The following is an 18,062-nucleotide window of genomic DNA, read 5'->3' as shown; positions in this document are numbered from 1 at the left end:
GATCAATGAAAGTAAATAATGTGATAGTGGTAGAAAAACACAAAAAAACAAGCAGTTTTACCTGAGTAATAATATCTGTGTTAGTATTTTTGTTCACCAAGGGGACTGTTGATAGCTGTTGACCAGTGAAAAGGAGACAAAATAAGTAATATTATTGCTGTCATCTGTTCATCTAACTCGAAGTCTGAGCTTCACAGTGTAGAATAATGCAGGTTTTCTCAGTCATTGCTGAAACTTCAACTTTCCTCTACATTCAATAATTCACATTTATTTGCCAAAAAAAAAAAAAGTGACTCACGACATCACGAAGTACTGAGTTCAACGAATGCCATGATGCAAATTCAAACAGGTTGCATTGCAATACATGTAAAGTGAACAAGAAAACAAATACAGTCACGGGTTTAGAAGTGTGCCATATTATCCTGCCGGTTTGTATAATCAATATCTGGAGGGGAATAGTGAGTTTGTCAAACTACATTATGACATGTTTGTAAAGTTAATTAAGCGACAGAAGAACAAGTTGTCAGTTTCAGGTGAAGAACTGGAACCTACAGTCACTGAGAAATGGACCGGACACAAAGAGAGAAAGGTGGAGAAAGGAAGCAGCCGGATGATGAGGCGGTGCATCTCCGGAGAGAGATCAACCTGCTGTCTGCGACTGCAATCGTCTTCGGCGGAGTGGTGGGCAGCGGGATCTTCATCGCACCTAAAGGAATCCTAATGAACAGTGGCAGCGTGGGGCTCTCTCTGTTGGTGTGGGCACTGAGTGGGATCCTCTCCATGTTCGGTAAGACGCCTGATGGTATCACTGATCTCTTTAACTGAATTTTACATCAGATTATATTTTTGGTTATTGTGTATATAAATAAAATTGTTACATGTACATTTAACTACTCACCTTATTTTGTTTTGTTCTGAAACTTACCGCTGATAATTAATAATTAAACACAAGTACAAGAAACAAAAGAGTCGTTGGTGTTCCCAGTAAAAAATGACAAAGCTGGCGACCAGAGCAGGTCGAAGGCGACTAGAGCAGGTAGATGTAGCTCTGTAAATATGCAGTTTATGTCGGAACTTGCGGATCTTAAATCAGCTACGATTATCCTGTAAATAATTGTGACTCATCTAACTGTCAAGTAGGATCTGGGACAGTCTTTCACTCGCCATTACAAACCTTCAAAACTCACCTCAAGTAGTGGGTGAAAGCAACCCAGTCCTGTAACCATTGACTTTTAACTTCTTAATAATGTACTGTACAGTGATGTGTCTTTATTGTGACCTCTTGTTCTTTCTTATGTCTTGTGTCTTTTTGCTGACTCGGGACTGCGGCTGTAAATTGGCATTTTTGCTATAATCTGGCATTTTTATGTCTATTCGATGCAGGTGAACAGATGTTCATTAATGTGCACTGTCCCTATCAAATAAATAAATAAAAATAAGTAAACATGGACAAGTGGGTCATTCTCAAAATGAACTTTCAGCTGTGCTGAGATTTCCAGATTAATGCTCAACCATTTCACCACACTTTGCTAAAACACCTCACAATATTTTGTCTGTTTAACTGCACTGTTATAAAATGTGAAAATATAAATCTAAACCTTTGATCACAGAAGTTAAAATGTTAGTCAAGTAAAAAAAAAAAAAAAAAAGTAAATTCATCAACATGTGTTTCATTAGGGGCCCTGTGCTATGCTGAACTAGGGACCACTTTTACAAAGTCAGGAGGCCACTACACTTACCTACTGGAGACACTGGGGCCACTGCCGGCCTTCTTACGACTCTGGGCCGAATTCATATTTATCAGGTTGGTTAGTTTCATCCTTTCTCTTTGACCTGATTGAAAGTCAAATCCCACCCCAGTTGTTCTGTTTCCAGGCCAGCCGTGACTTCCTACTTGTCTCTGGCTTTTGGTTGCTACGTGGTGGAGCCGTTCTTTGCACCATGCACCGCTCCCACGGTGCTGGTCAAACTTGTCAGTGTCCTCGCAGTGAGTAAGTGGTTTTATACATCCTCCTTCCATCCACAACATGTTTGCACTCAAACCTGTCTGTGCAGTACAAAGTATACTTCCATGAACCTCAGTTTTACCGGCTGTTTGTTTTTGACTGCTTGCAGCGTTGGTTGTGGCAGTCAACTGCTGGAGTGTGACCATGGCAACACGTACGCAGGTCCTCCTGACCGTCATTAAGATGTTTGCTCTTGTCCTCATCATCATCCCTGGTGTCATTGCACTGGCTAAAGGTGGGAGAATGTACATTATTAAGAATTCATTTGTAGATAATGCTCGAATACTTTGAGTATGAATCTTATCTCTTTTAGGAAAAACTGAAAATTTCCAGAATGGTTTTGAGCTTGACTTAATAACATGGGATAAGTTGCCACTGGCCTTCTTTAATGGCTTTTACGCTTATAGTGGATGGTAAGCAATCATTTATTTCATTATGAACACTGTCTAGAATTCAAAAAGCATCACTTTCCTTTCCTTTTTCTTGTAGGTTTTACCTGAACAGTGTTACAGAAGAAGTTAAAAACCCCAATAGGTATCAAGCATCCGTCTACTCTCCAGATAGTAATGAAATATATACTACATGCAGTAAATTTCCCTATGTGTATCCCATCATATCAGAACCGTCCCACTGGCAATATTCAGCTCCATGGTGGCAGTGACAGTCTGTTATGTGCTTGTTAACATGGCCTATTACACCATGATGACGCCGGCTGAGCTGCTGCAGTCTGAAGCTGTGGCTCTGGTATTGTATTTCTCTTTATATAGTAATACCTCGACACTATGGAGGACGAAACTGCCACAATTAAAAATGAATATAAATGGGTGAATAAACTAAAATAAATACATAAATAAATGAAAAAAACCGTTAATATAAATACGAAAATAAATAAATTAATTAAATCATCTGGAGCATGAAAAATATAAATATAAGAGCCGAGAGTTTTTATTTATTTATTGATATTTTATTATATTTATATATTTATTTTCTTATTTATTTCCAAATATATTTAAATTTTTGAATCTTCTTTTATATTTTTGTTTAGTTATTTTGTATATTTATATTATATTAACTGTTTTGTATTTATTTATGTATTTTCCCCATTTATATTTATTTTTAATTCTGGCAGTTTTGATCCTCCATAGACATACGAGTCTGCTAGCAATATTTTGCTTTGACACTCAAGCAGAAATTTTAGATATGAGCACGCTTCCTGATGCTAATGCTAGACGTCCTAGTGATGTTACTCCTTCAATATTTATTTCTGTATTCGTGAACATTCTTTATATGTGATGGGACCAAAGAAAGCGAGTGTTAAGGATGGTCATGAGAAGAAAAAACGCACGATGACGACGAAATTATCAATAAATGTGACCGTTGTCCGTGTTAGTAATTTCGCGCGGCAGTACAAATGTAGTACTTTGACGATATATACAATCCTCAAACAAAAGGATGCCTATTATGTCTACGTTTATGTAAGAGTACGTGTAAGGTACAATTATTGTATAAAGTGTCTACGTGCCGTCAAACTCTCTCTCCCTCCTTCCCCCTCACATATTATGTGATTGTGTGTGTGTGTGTGTGTGTGATTGGTATGAATATTTGATATTTTACGTACTTTTAAACGGTGACTGAAGAATACACATTAATTGTATTCCAATTTCATTACATGTTGTGTCTGCAGACATTTGCAAACCGCGCCCTTCATGGTATGGGGTCTGTGATTCCCTTTCTTGTGGCCTTGTCCTGCCTTGGAACACTTAACATTGGCATTTTTGGGGGAACCAGGTAATGTGGGAACAGGAATGTTATAATGTTCATTCTAATGCCTGAAAATAAGGATGTGGGTCTTACTGTTTGCATTACAGGATCATGTTTGTGGGAGCCAGAGAGGGCCACTTCCCTTCAATATTTTCTATGATTCACATCCGCAGAAGAACGCCTTTACCTGCTGTGCTGCTAACGGTAATTAGCCTGCACCCTACAATCTACGTGCAATCAGTCAAATATTAAAGCAATGTCAAAGAACAGACACAAGACAAGACAAAGCAGATATGTGTTTATTGTGTTCATACATAAGGGAATATTTGGATATTTGAAAACTATTTAAAACTAAAAACTAATGTCAGCTTCCAAATTCATATTTCAGTAACTAAAATTGTTCCAGAGGATAAGACGGCTTGAAGAAATGCTGCTTTCTGTTTTTTGGAGTTCGAAATATCAGACAATAATTTTTAAATGTTGGTGTTAAGAATAGTTTTGTACAAGATGCAAGACACAAGCACACCGACCTCAGTCATACAAAATAACTGCTTTCAATCTACCTGCAACACACAGTAGAATGTATTTGCCCAGAGAAAAGGTCACAAAAGAACTGATTACGTTTATTAATTTTGACATATTGAACTTTCCTTATTGATCTGGTATTTCCTTCGATTGGTGATTGTATAACAGTCTGTTCATTTTATAATACGAATGGTGATTGATGTGGACTTTTTGATGGCTGCTTGAGTCGTGAATGAAAAGAGAGATTAGAAATAAAATTAAACAGGCCCAATAGAAAAACATTAATGTAAATAAGAACATAAATAATCACAGGATCTCAAAATTGAATATAAATTAAATTGGACAGATACAAACACATGTTCAATGAATTAATTTATCTTTATAATATTGTTGTCTACATTTATGTGGTATTGTGCTGTTTTGTCTTGGTCTACTTCCAAACTAGTTATAGAAACACGCTGGCAGTTCATTTCTACCTGTTTTTCTGCAGCCTTTGTCGTCCTCTATTTAATTATGACTGTTCGTACAAGTTGTGAGTTTGAGCCCTTGTTTTCTGTAACTTCTACAGTGTTACACAACTTATGGCTATAATGTAACGGTGAAAGGAATCATGTTTTTTGTGCCAGAATGTATCTATGGGGATTCTGTAAGACATCTCACTGAACAGGTCATAGGATTAAAAACAGTCACCACTCCACACTAAAAAAACGATTGTGTGCCTAGGCTTAAGAATCTTCCTATACCCTCACTGGCGCTACAGGATGTGGAGGCCGGTGGCTCTTAGGGAGAAATGGTTACTCAAACTAACTGACACAAAAAGGCATACAGAGGCGATGGCCACTGAGAGGGTGATGTTTCTGAAAGAGTAGAAGGGATGTCCCTCCCCAGGGAGACTCCTCTAATCAATGTTCACAGCTCAAATGTAATGTAATGAATTATGCAAATAAAGTAGTATGAATGTCGAATATGAATTCCTAATTTCGGTGTTTTCTGTTTCCAGTACCCCTTGACAGTGTTGTTCTTAACCATTGGAGACATTTACCAGCTCATCAATCTCGTCTCCTTTACTCGCTGGTTGTTCATTGCCTTGGCAACCACAGGGATGCTCATCCATCGATATCGCTTCCCTCTCCACCCAAGACCTTTCAAGGTTTGTTTTTTTGGTTTCCTTGTTAATCTGCATAGCATTCATCAATAGAAGTGAAGCCTAAACTGACTGAGAACTCTTTGATTTGCTCTTCTTTGATGATTTTTAGGCACCCGTGGTCATTGCAGTCACATTCACGTTGGTTTGCTTCTTCATCGTGGGGCTGTCTTTGTATTCAGACCCCTGGAACACAGGGTGGAGCTGTGCTCTCACACTGACCGGGGTCCCGTTCTACTATTTGACCGTTAAACACTTTTGTTTACCAGCTAGATGGAGACGTGCCTTCAGTAAGTCCTACCAAACCATTATGTTTGATAATTCAGGATATTTGTCTTTAAACCTAATGTCTGGTTGTTAAAGACGTTAAAGCATGAGAGTTAATAAATGTTATATTGGGCAAGAAAAGGAAAGTTTAATTGATGTCACCTGGTTTGTACAGGAGGGAAATTATTGTAACAACAAATTGTTAAATAATCTGTCCAATATAAAAACATATTTGTTCTTGAACTTAGAATTACAGTCAGCTGATGGCTTACTGTGCTCAACACTAGGGGTGCACCGATCAAAAATCGAGATTTCCTTAATATTGGGCAATCGGCCGATTCCTACATATGAAAGCGATTTTATCCACCAAGCGTATCTGCCTCCACAAAGGTCTGAAAGATCATCCACTGTCTCCTTTGGCTCTGCCATGAGATCACCGACAGGCCCGCCGACTTGCCGAGCCTATCTCTCCACCCCCTACACAAGCACTGAATGCGAGCACGGAGCACCTGTTTAGCTTTGCTGATGAGAAAAGGAGTGGTCTGTCTCGTGAAAAGGCAAAAATGCTTTTGTTCATAGAAAAATACCTGCCACTAATGTACAAGTGACTGCAATAAGTCTGTGAGAACAATTACCTGTGCCATGTTAATTCTTATTACCTGTTGACTTGTGAAAATGAAAACACATGCTGAACTATTTTTTGTAGAATATCCTGTCAGCTTAGTTTGAGTTTCAGAACACCTTATTGGTGCAGGTTGTTTTATTAGTGTGTCCTGCAGAAAGTAATTTTATTAACTGCCTCAAACCTTGTGATTTCCTTTTATTTGTAAAAGCAAAATACTGCTGTGCACGTCATTTTTGGTGAGAGGCTCTAAACAGATCTGCAGTTTAACCTGTTCCACAAGTTGTGTTTGTTTTAAAATAAGATTGGAACATTGACGGTGTATGCTGTCAGTTATTGAGAAAATTGGAATCAGCAGGTCGGACTTTTCAAAGATCAGGGATGGGCCAGAAATTTGCATTTGGTGCACCCCTACTTAACACCACTAATTTTATCCAAATTAGAAAGAACGCAAAGCCTTCTTAGCTTCTGCTCATTCTGATTCTTTGGTTTTATCAGACTCCTGCAGCAAGAAGCTCCAAATCCTTCTGGAGGTGGTCCAGCAGGAAATCAAGACGTACTGATGACCTCAAAGAGAGATCAGACTCTGGATACCGCCTTAAGAAGACCTCTTTAATCAACAGTACAGATGAAAGCCTTGTTTTGAGAGCAGTTTCTAATGAATTTTACTATAAGATTGGATGTAAAAGGCTGATGTCTCCCTTGAGCCGGTTCCAAGCCTGAATACACACAGAGGGTTGCAGCAGGAATGGCATCCGTCGTAGAACTTTGTCAAAACCTCATGGGACAAGCCTGGGTAGCCAGCCAGTTAACTTACTTATGAGCGTTTCTACTGCACCAGTGTCAACCTCAGTCAAAGCAACGTTTTTCTATTGTTTCAATTTTTCATGATCTCAAGTTCTGTTTATGTTTTCTTCTGAATGTCTTATTTTCTTATCTTATCAAGCTTTGCATGAATCAATAAATTCATTGAGTCGAAATGATTGAATAATATATATATACAATTGTGTGTGTAATTAATTACAAAATCACAAAATCTGTTCTGGTTTTCAGTCTTGATGTTAACATGCCTTGGATTTCACAGTGTGACAGTCAAGATGTCTGAGGACCTGATGATGACCAGAATGCATAGGATGGACGATTGTGAGATTAGGTCGCCATCTTCTGGAAATAAAACAAAGTGCCTCAATCTTTAACGAAATATATTCATCACTGAAACAAAAGATTTAACTCCCTCTGTTGGTCAAACAGAAAAATATTAGAGATGGATCATGTACATTGTAATGAAGACGATGAATCCATGTATGTCCATGTGTCTTCTCCTGGGTCGACCTCTAGCCCTGTTCACTGGCAGTTTCATCCTCAGCATCCTTCTACCGATATAGTCCCTGTCTCTCCTCTGGACATGTCCAAACCATCAATGTCTGGTCTCTCTGACCTTGTCTCCAACATCTAACCTACACTGTCCCTCTTATTGTCTCATTTCTAATCCTATCCAACCTGGTCACTCCCAAGGAGAACCTCAGCATCTTCATCTCCGCCACTTCTCGCCCCGCCTCCTGTCTTTTCCTCAGAGCCACTGTCTCTAAGCTGTCCATCATGGCTGGCCTCACCACTGTAGACCTTTCCCTTCATCTTCGCTGACACTCTCCAATCACATAGCACACCTGATACTTTCCTCCACGCGTTCCAGCCCACCTGTACATGATATACGATTCTCTTGAATACCTTTGTGTTTAGAGTTTATCAGCCTGTGCTGTAATTTGGTTTTAATTCATTCGTTCTATATTCTATTTTCAACGTTTGGTCTATAGTTCCAATAACAGAACTGCAACAGAGAAAAACTGCAATTTTGAAGCATTATTATCAATGAACAAATTTCTTTATGAAAGATGCAGTTTGATTTGATCAATAAATCTAAATAAGTCTTAAGTTAATATGTAAACTGTTTCCAAAAATATAAACTAAAACACTAAACTAGAAATAAGGCAGGAGATTCCAAAAGGACATCAAAGTAACGAATCCCAAAAACAGAAACCAAGAACTGTATCTAGAATAAGCACAAATGCAAACTACTGACGGTAGGCGTGGATGACTAGGAAATAAGACTGGGAAGCCACCGAGGGGACTGTTGATAGCTGTTTGGGGAGCCGTGTGGAGGATTCTGTTGCTACTTTGTGATTGACCAGCTATCAAAAGGAGAAAAAATAGGTAATATTATTGCTGTCATCTGTTCCTATAGCTAGAAGTCTCAGCCTCACAGAGTAGAATGATGTAGGTTTCTCTTCAGACATCGTCAGGTTTTCAGAGTCATTGCTGAACCTCAAAATTTTCTCTGCATTCAATCATTCACATTTATTTGCTTAGAATCATGAATCACAACGTGACTCCATAGTTAGTTCAACGAAAGCAATGAGGGGAAATTCAAACAGATTGAGTCACGATAAATGTGAAGTGAGCTAAAAAGCAAATAGAGTCACAGGTTAAGTATCCTGTTCGTATAATCAATGTCTGGAGGGGAATAACGAGTTTGTCAGACTAAATTATGACATTTATGTAAAGTTAAATAAACAACAGAACAAAATGTTGTCAGTTTCAGGTGAAGAACTGGAACCTACAGTCACTGAGAAATGGACCGGACACCAAGAGAGAAAGGTGGAGAAAAGAAGAAGACGGATGCTGATGAGGTGGTGCATCTCCGGAGAGAGATCAACCTGCTGTCTGCGATTACGTTTATCTTTGGCACAGTGGTGGGCAGCGGGATCTTCATCGCACCTAAAGGAGTCCTAATGAACAGTGGCAGCGTGGGGCTCTCTCTGTTGGTGTGGGCACTGAGTGGGATCCTCTCCATGTTCGGTAAGACGCCTGATGGCATGATTGATCTCTTTAACTGAATTCTACGTCAGCTTATTTTTGGTTATTGTGTATATCAAGCAAATTGTTGCATGTAGTGGTAAATGTATTTGTCGAATTAATTGTTGGATCAAGTTCATATTTGAGCCCGCAAATAAAATACAGAAGATACATATTAAATGTATTATGGAAGCTTGCTGGTTGATGGAGATGCGAAAACCTCTGAATCTGTAAGTGGGAAAATAAAGGGATTGGTGTAGTCTCGAACCCATGACCATTGTTTAACAAATTATCCACAGGCTCATTGCTGAACCTCACAATTTGGGCCGAGCTGGTCAGAGTTCAGGGCCATTTTTTTGTCCCAGTCCGCCCCTAGCGACTGGAGCAGGTAGATGTAGCTCTGTAAATATGGATTCTCCCAGAAATCAGCAAACTGCTGTTCTTGCTTCTGTAATTAATTGTTACTCATCAAATGGACGAGTGGCTCATCCTCAAAATGAACTTTCAGCTGCGCTGCCTTTGCCAGATTAATGTTTCACCACACTTTGATAAAACACCACAAAATATTTTGTCTGTTTAACTGTGCTGTTATAAAATGTGGAAATATAAAACTCTACCTTTGATCACAAAATAAATAAAATTGTGAGGGTCATGTGGCTGCACTGGCTGATTGGCCTACGACTCACACCTGTTTGCTGCCTCTCGTCCCAGACACACCTGAGGCTGATTACGACCGGCCTTCATAAGCCCTGCTCCGCCCGCTGTTCCCAGTCGGACTATTTTTCATGGATCGCGTCCCTGCGTACAGAACGTCTTTCTGCCGCTCCTCATCCCTGGGATCTGCCTTTGTCAGAGTTTTGTATTTTGAGCTTGCTTATTTGGTTTGTTCTTTTGGCTGTGTCTTTTTGTTTAACAGGATATTTTCGTTGGGCTCCAGCCACCCCGTAACCCGTGCGCAGCTCCGGGATAGTGACTCGGCTGATGAACATTCCAGTAAAGCTTATAGTCACGTTTGTACTGTCTCCGTCCTCTGTTTCTTGGGGTCCTCTCGCACCAGTCCTTAACAGTAATAGTCCGACCACAGTAACATGGACCCCGCAGAGACGGAACGGGTACGTCAAGCCCTTTCTAGCCAGGGCCTCCTAGTCGGGCAGCACGATGCCTCCCTCAGGGGTCTCGCTGACGCCCTGGACCAGCTCAGCTCTACCGTAGCGCAAATGGACGGCCGAGTTGAACGCATTGCCGGGGCCGCAGCGGGGATCCCTCCACCCACCTTCTCCCGCGAGCCGCATATCCCCACGTCGGAGAGATACGCCGGGGAACCGGGGAAGTGCGCGCAGTTCCTGCTGCAGTGTTCCTTGATTTTTGATCACCAGCCGGCAACGTACAGCACCCAGAGCGCCAAGATCGCCTTCCTGATAAGTCTCCTCTCTGACCGGGCCGCCGCCTGGGCGCTCGCCGCCCATTCCAGCGGGGCGGCCTTCCTGGACTCGTACCCGCTATTCGTGGCCGAGATGCGGAAGGTATTCGACCACCGCGTCTGCAGCAGGGAAGCCGGCAGCCGCCTCCTTTCCCTTCGACAGGGCTCCGCCACCGTCGCCCATTTTTCGGTAGACTTCCGTATCACAGCGGCGGAGAGCGGGTGGGGACAGACTGCACTCCAGTCAGTTTTTTTAAGGTGCCTAAACGACGATGTCAGAGACGAGTTGGCGGCACGGGACGAGGCCAGGTCACTGGAGGGGTATGGGCCTGAGGAGCGTTCGTGGGTTGCCCCGTCCTTGATTCTTGACCCCGACCTGTTGGTTGACTTTTATCGGGACTTCCCGGACAAGCCTGGTCGGCCGCCGGGTGGCGTCCGTTGAGGGGGGGGTACTGTGAGGGTCATGTGGCTGCACTGGCTGATTGGCCTATGACTCACACCTGTTTGCTGCCTCTCGTCCCAGACACACCTGAGGCTGATTACGACCGGCCTTCATAAGCCCTGCTCCGCCCGCTGTTCCCAGTCGGACTATTTTTCATGGATCGCGTCCCTGCGTACAGAACGTCTTTCTGCCGCTCCTCATCCCTGGGATCTGCCTTTGTTAGAGTTTTGTATTTTGAGCTTGCTTATTTGGTTTGTTCTTTTGGCTGTGTCTTTTTGTTTAACAAGATATTTTCGTTGGGCTCCAGCCACCCCGTAACCCGTGCGCAGCTCCGGGATAGTGACTTGACTGATGAACATTCCAGTAAAGCTTATAGTCACGTTTGTACTGTCTCCGTCCTCTGTTTCCTGGGGTCCTCTCGCACCAGTCCTTAACAAAAATAAAACAAATTCCCACGTTAGTCAAGTCAAATCACTTTCCATGCCCTTTGTTTCATTAGGGGCCCTGTGCTATGCTGAACTAGGGACCACTTTTACAAAATCAGGGAGCCACTACACTTATACACTGGAGACACTGGGGCCACTGCCTGCCTTCTTACGACTCTGGGCTGAATTCATATTTATCAGGTTGGTTAGTTTCATCTTGTGTATTTGATCTAATCGAAAGTCAAATCCCACCCCAGTTGTTCTGTTTCCAGGCCAGCCGTGACTTCCTACGTGTCCCTGGCTTTTGGTTGCTACGTGGTGGAGCCGTTCTTTGCACCATGCACCGCTCCCACGGTGCTGGTCAAACTTGTCAGTGTCCTTGCAGTGAGTAAGTGGTTTATACTTCCTCCTCCTCTATCCACACAGTGACGTGCAGTTAAGGGAGACAGGCGAAAATGTAAAATACTTACGGTATATCTATCCAGTGATTTGTATTAAAACCTTATTTTCCCTTTAACTTTAACAGTTTTTGATTATTTTGTAATTTAAAATAGCAGAATTTTTATATGTTTCATTCAGATCCTGAGAAGAGCTGTGTGGTGAGGCAGCAGCCTGCTGAGCCTCACCATGGATGGCACAAACACCTGTCTGACTGTGCTGACCTGCTCTGCAGTGAGACGGTATAAGTGTCTCTCTTTAAGTCACTATTTACTATACTTTCTCTTCATCCCCACTGCATCGGCCTCCCCAACAGCAGCCACTCTCATGTCCTTCCTCACTATCATATCCAAAGGGGCTTCCTGTTTCACCTGCTCATTTATCCAAATAAAAAGGGGCCCAGAACTGATCCCTGGTGCAATTCCACCTCTACACTAGTTTCCCCTGTTACTCCTGCTGCACACCTCATTGCTGTTGTGCAACTGTCATACATGTCCAGAACCTCTCTGACATACTTCTAGGGTTCATAAGATTGTGATGAAGTCAGTGTCTCACCAACCATGAACCTCACCGTACGTCGCTGCATACACAACATTGTTACACCACTGAAACCAGTCTGTGCAGTACAACGTGTACTTCCATTAACCTCAGTTTTACCAGCTGTTTGTTTTTGACTGCTTGCAGCGTTGGTTGTGGCAGTCAACTGCTGGAGTGTGAGCATGGCAACACGTACGCAGGTCCTCCTGACCGTCATTAAGATGTTTGCTCTTGTCCTCATCATCATTCCTGGTGTCATTGCACTGGCTAAAGGTGGGATAATGTACATTATTAAGAATTCATTTGTAGATAATGCTCAAATACTTTGAGCATGAATCTTATCTCTTTTAGGAAAAACTGAAAATTTCCAGAATGGTTTTGAGCTTGACTTAATAACATGGGATAAGTTGCCACTGGCCTTCTTTAATGGCTTTTACGCTTATAGTGGATGGTAAGCAATCATTTATTTCATTATGAACACTGTCTAGAATTCAAAAAGCATCACTTCCCTTTCCTTTTTCTTGCAGGTATTCACTGAACAGCTTTACAGAAGAAGTTAAAAACCCCAATAGGTATCAAGCATCTGTCTACTCTCCAGATAGTAATCAAATACATACTACATGCAGTAAATTTCCCTATGTGTATCCCATCATGTCAGAACCATCCCACTGGCAATAATCAGCTCAATGGTGGCAGTGACAGTCTGTTATGTGCTTGTTAACATGGCCTATTACACCATGATGACGCCGGCTGAGCTGCTGCAGTCTGAAGCGGTGGCTGTGGTATTGTATTTCTCTTTATATAGTAATACTTCGACATACGAGCCAGCCTGCTAGCAATATTTTGCTTTGAGACAAGAGCAGAAATTTCAGATACGAGCACATTTCCAGACGCTTGATGCTGTGAGCGCGCTTCACTCGCTCAGTGATTTTTGTGAATATTCTTTGTAAGTGATGGGACCAAATGAGAGAAGAAAAAAACGCGCAGTTGAAAAGTGGCGGAAATGCTTCTGTGCATGTGTTGATGACCACAATGCAAGTGTAGATTAGATAACTTTCCCTTTCGCTGCTTAGTTTGTCATTTCCCCCCCCCGGTATTTTCAGAATCCCCGCTTTATTTTTAATTTCCAGAATACACCGTACTGCTCAAAAATACGGGGAAACTGTATTTGTTGACAGGTATGCATACTTTAAAAGGATGACTGAAGAATACACACTAATTGCATTACAATTTGATTACATGCTATGTCTGCAGACATTTGCAAACCGCGCCCTTCATGGTATGGCGTCTGTGATTCCCTTTCTTGTGGCCTTGTCCTGCCTTGGAACACTTAACGGTGGAATTTTTGGGGGCGCCAGGTAATGTGGGAACAGGAATGTTATAATGTTCATTCTAATGCCTGAAAATAAAGATGTGGGTCTTGCTGGTTGCGTTACAGGATCATGTTTGTAGGAGCAAGAGACGGCCACTTCCCTTCAATCTTTTCTATGATTCACATCCGCAGAAGAACGCCTTTACCTGCTGTGCTGCTAATGGTAATTAGCCCGCACCCTACAATCTATGTGCAATCAGTCAAATTTTAAAGCAATGTCAAAGAACAGACAAAAGACAAGACAAAGCAGATATGTGTTTATTGTGTTCATACGATATTAAATGTTCTTAATGTCAAATATGAATTTCTCATTTCGCTGTTTTCTGTTTCCAGTACCCCTTGACATTGTTGTTCTTAACCATTGGAGACATTTACCAGCTCATCAATTTTGTGGCCTTTTCTCGCTGGCTGTTCATTGCCTTGACAACCACAGGGATGCTCATCCATCGATATCGCTTCCCTCTCCACCCAAGACCTTTCAAGGTTTGTTTTTTTGGTTTCCTCGTTAATCTGCATAGCATTCATCAATAGAAGTGAACCCTAAACTGACTGAGAACTCTTTGATTTGCTCTTCTTTGATGATCTTTAGGCACCCGTGGTCATTGCAGTCACATTCACGTTGGTTTGCTTCTTCATCGTGGGGCTGTCTTTGTATTCAGACCCCTGGAACACAGGGTGGAGCTGTGCTCTCTCACTGACCGGGGTCCCGTTCTACTATTTGACCGTTAAACGCTTTTGTTTACCGGCTAGATGGAGACGTGCCTTCAGTAAGTCCAAACCAAACCAAAGTCTTTAAACCAAATGTCTTGTCAGGGACAAAGGTGTCCTTTTATGTTTATTTATTGATAATGTGGGTGTCTTCGTGCTTTTTGGCCAAGGTGTGTATTTAACAAATTTTGACAGGTCAGGCATAAATGCAATATTACGCTATTTCATGACTGTAAATGATGCATGGTGATGTAAAATGAAATGGATGGCTCAGTGGGTTGGGCCGTGGGTTGGGCCGTGGGTTGGGCCTTGGGACGGGAAGCAGAGAAGTCCACTGCTCAGGCGAAATGTGGGGTGCGGACTGGTGCCTGGAGAGAGGGGCCAGTCTACCTCCAGAGCACTGTCGAGGTGCCCTTGAGCAAGACACCGTCCCCGCCAACTGCTCCAGGTGCGCCGATCATGGCGGCACCTTCACCCTATGCCCTCTCCGCATGCTGTAGGGCCCCTATGTTGTTTCAAGGGGCCCATTGCACTAGGGTGTAAATGCGATTTCATTGTGTGCTTACAGTGTAACAGTTGTTGACCCGGAACTTTCGAGGTCCGGATCACCTTGGTTGTTTTGATCGCACCAATTAGGTCAGGTTTCAAAATCTCCATTTATTGAGATCGTGCAGACTGCAGACAAATACACAGAGCTCTGGGGACCGGTTGGAACTTCGTCTTCAAGCGATGCCTCCGCAAAACGAGTCCGAACGATTCAAAATATACACGACTGATTGGTCAGAATATTGCAATCGGTGTATCCCCACTTACCACTAATGTTATGCAAATTAGATGAAAATGAAAAGCCTTCTCAGTTTCTGCTCATTCTAATTCTTTGGTTTTATCAGATTCCTGCAGCAAGAAGCTGCAAATCCTTCTGGAGGTGGTCCAGCAGGAAATCAAGACGTACTGACGCCCTCAAAGAGAGACCAGACTCTGGATACCACCCTAAGAAGACCTATTTAATCACTATTACAGATGAAAGCTTTGTTTTGGGATCATTTTCTAATGAATTTTACTATACAAAAAAATTTGGATTTCAAAGGTTGAACAGGTTAAAGCAGGAATGGTATCCGGATTAGAACTTCGCCAAAACTGAACATGCAGGTTGATTTGCTGTGGCGACCCCTCATGGGACGAGGTTGGGTAGCCAGCCAGTCAGTTAACTTACTTATGAGCGTTTCTACTGCACCAGTGTCAACTTGAGTCAAAGCAACATTTTTCTATCGTTTCATTTTTTCATGATCTCAAGTTCTGTTGAACATCTTCATGTTTTCTTCTGAAAGTCTTATTTTCACCAAGCTTTGCATGAATCAATAAATTGATTGAGACTAAATGATTCTGTTCTTTGCAAACCCAAGCAGTACACTGCAATCTTAAATTACCGATATTCAAAAGAAACACTGCAATCTTTTACTCTTTAAAAAGGAAACACTGTTAAAAGAAAGATCCCAAATAATATATCCCCCTAACCCAACTGAGCAGTATTTAGGGGAGTGACCGACACAAAAAAAACATACAAATCTTAAATTAGTTAATCCTTTACAGGTGTATGACGCCACTACCAAGACGGCGTAACACAAATAAGCAAAACACAAAACCACAACGACAGCAAGCGGCCACTGCAAGAACCAGTCAAATACAAAATTACAAAAATATTCCAAACTCATTTAAAAACCATTTTAAGACAATAATAAACCTCTGAAACATCTAAAAAAAAATACCTGTTTGTCATGAACGCCTCCTACACAGGTTTGCTCAAGCAACTACCACACCAGGATTCGACTGCAAGCGTCCACCACTCAAGCCTACCATTAAAATACATAATTAAACTGAGCATTTGCATATAATTAAAACATAGCAACTCACAAAACACTTACCGGTTACCACCAAACACAGCGTAGGCCCAGCCAACGCCCTGACATCCCATGAAAAATAGCACACTACCTGCGGGCACACCTGTTTCTATTTAACCATCTGTGGCTCATGGCCTGCAGCGACACCCCGAGATACAACCCATTACACATATATGATTGCTTAAATGTGTATTTTCAGTTAGAGAAACCAAACTTTTGTTGGTTTTATGTATGTTCATTTGGTGCACCTCTGAGGTTTCACCGCAAGGGGGAGTGTTTCGCAAGGCTTTACAATGAGTGCAGAGGCGCAAGGCAAAGGATGACCCGGGAGCGCAGTTCTCAAGCTGGCTCATTGATGCCCATCAGCTGATTCAACGCAGCTGCGGGAGGACCAGCTGTCTGTCAGGAGGCGGGGTCTGTCACCTGGCCAGAGATGCTGCTGAAGACAGAGTGATCACTCTCACTAAAAAAAAAAAAAAAAGCACAGTTATTCCCCCCTGAAACGGGTGCCATTTTCTCTTTGCAATTTGTAAATTTTTCATGTAGAGCAAAATCCACAACATGAAAGACATTTTAATCCTCCAAGAAAACATGTTTTCCCACCTCAGGCATGAAATCATTATTTTTAATATCCTTTTTTTCCTTTTTTTAGACCATGTAGTCATTTTTGTCACAGACATTAAAGATCACATATCACACTCTTTTTTCCACAAGTTATCAAGTTCCCAGACACTTTAAAGGTTTTTGTCAAAATAGGAAACACTTCACTTCTGTCTCAAACAGCTCTGTCAGAAAAGCATCTGAACACTGAAACGAAAAAGAAGTACTTTCGAATAGTTTAAAAATGTCTCACAAAGTGGGATTTTCAGGATAGGAGTACAGTCGAGACTGGAGAGGTCTAGTGAGAAGCTGACATTTTCCAGATGTTAGTTGAACTCAATGAAAGGTTAATCCCCCGGGGGCTGCTGAAAAATGTGCCTGTATGATATCATTCAGAGCTCGTCTCATATTTCTAACTTCTACATGGCAAAAATGAGGAGAAGCTTTTGTGATTCTGATTGAATGAGCTGATATGATATTGTAGGATATCTTATATATATATACTATATATATATATATATATGACACTGAATTTTTGATCATTGTGCTGTACACGCCATACTATAGGCTCCAGGGTGACTGTTCTGTTATCGATTATATGTATATATAGATAATTAGTTCATAATAATAAAAGACGATATCAATTTAAATTGACTGACAAATAATTGGCAATTATTTGTCAGTCAATCTACCTATCAGGTAATCAACTTAAGTTGCACAAAATCAGCAACACAAAGTCAAACCCAAAGATGAAATAGCAATGGAATGTATAGAATTGTATTTAATTGTACATCTGCATCGAACCTGCAGGGCAACAGTCACTGAACTAAAACAAAGTGAAACACTTTGGAGGGGACATGCATGCACCCCTTGGAGTCTTTCCAGCTGCCACTACAGTGAACCGTTGCCCCAGTATCCAAAGGGCCTCTCTCAAGCTGGACTCACACGGAAGACTGCATGCACACAATACAATGCAAGAAAAAAAGGAGCCTTTAACCTGCATTAATTAGTGACTGAAGCTTGAGATTACAGGCGTTACGCTCA

General features: G+C 41.7%; 2 protein-coding genes across 2 annotated transcripts; both read left to right on the top strand.

Moving 5' to 3' along the window:
- Nucleotides 1-564: 564 nt before the first annotated feature.
- On the top strand, nucleotides 565-7,244 carry LOC137913950 (cystine/glutamate transporter-like). The gene is made up of 12 exons (XM_068757572.1): nucleotides 565-787; nucleotides 1,678-1,804; nucleotides 1,876-1,991; nucleotides 2,116-2,241; nucleotides 2,320-2,419; nucleotides 2,496-2,540; nucleotides 2,627-2,750; nucleotides 3,691-3,794; nucleotides 3,875-3,971; nucleotides 5,293-5,442; nucleotides 5,549-5,726; nucleotides 6,824-7,244. Exons 1-12 carry the CDS (start codon nucleotides 565-567, stop codon nucleotides 6,886-6,888), a joined length of 1,455 nt encoding a protein of 484 aa, XP_068613673.1. The 3' UTR covers nucleotides 6,889-7,244.
- A 1,711-nt stretch (nucleotides 7,245-8,955) lies between these two features.
- Nucleotides 8,956-15,521, top strand: LOC137913951 (cystine/glutamate transporter-like). The gene is made up of 12 exons (XM_068757573.1): nucleotides 8,956-9,181; nucleotides 11,540-11,666; nucleotides 11,738-11,853; nucleotides 12,588-12,713; nucleotides 12,792-12,891; nucleotides 12,968-13,012; nucleotides 13,099-13,222; nucleotides 13,695-13,798; nucleotides 13,879-13,975; nucleotides 14,146-14,295; nucleotides 14,402-14,579; nucleotides 15,411-15,521. The coding sequence occupies exons 1-12, from the start codon at nucleotides 8,956-8,958 to the stop codon at nucleotides 15,473-15,475; spliced, it is 1,458 nt and encodes a 485-aa protein (XP_068613674.1). The 3' UTR covers nucleotides 15,476-15,521.
- Nucleotides 15,522-18,062: the final 2,541 nt, after the last annotated feature.

This window comes from Brachionichthys hirsutus, unplaced genomic scaffold (assembly GCF_040956055.1).
Source record: "Brachionichthys hirsutus isolate HB-005 unplaced genomic scaffold, CSIRO-AGI_Bhir_v1 contig_887, whole genome shotgun sequence".
Classification (NCBI taxonomy): domain Eukaryota; kingdom Metazoa; phylum Chordata; class Actinopteri; order Lophiiformes; family Brachionichthyidae; genus Brachionichthys; species Brachionichthys hirsutus.
The sequence above is the reverse complement of the archived record's forward strand: the minus strand, read 5'-3'. Positions and strand labels throughout refer to the sequence as shown.

Excerpts from the sequence above, each read along its gene's own strand:
- LOC137913950 (XM_068757572.1), top strand. The coding sequence starts at position 565 with ATGGACCGGACACAAAGAGAGAAAGGTGGAGAAAGGAAGCAGCCGGAT. Across the intron at positions 2,420-2,495 it reads TTTTACGCTTATAGTGGATG|GTTTTACCTGAACAGTGTTA; the intron begins GTAAGCAATCAT and ends TTTTTCTTGTAG. Across the intron at positions 2,541-2,626 it reads GAAGTTAAAAACCCCAATAG|AACCGTCCCACTGGCAATAT; the intron begins GTATCAAGCATC and ends CCATCATATCAG.
- LOC137913951 (XM_068757573.1), top strand. The coding sequence starts at position 8,956 with ATGGACCGGACACCAAGAGAGAAAGGTGGAGAAAAGAAGAAGACGGAT. Across the intron at positions 13,223-13,694 it reads AGTCTGAAGCGGTGGCTGTG|ACATTTGCAAACCGCGCCCT; the intron begins GTATTGTATTTC and ends CTATGTCTGCAG. Across the intron at positions 14,296-14,401 it reads TCCACCCAAGACCTTTCAAG|GCACCCGTGGTCATTGCAGT; the intron begins GTTTGTTTTTTT and ends GATGATCTTTAG.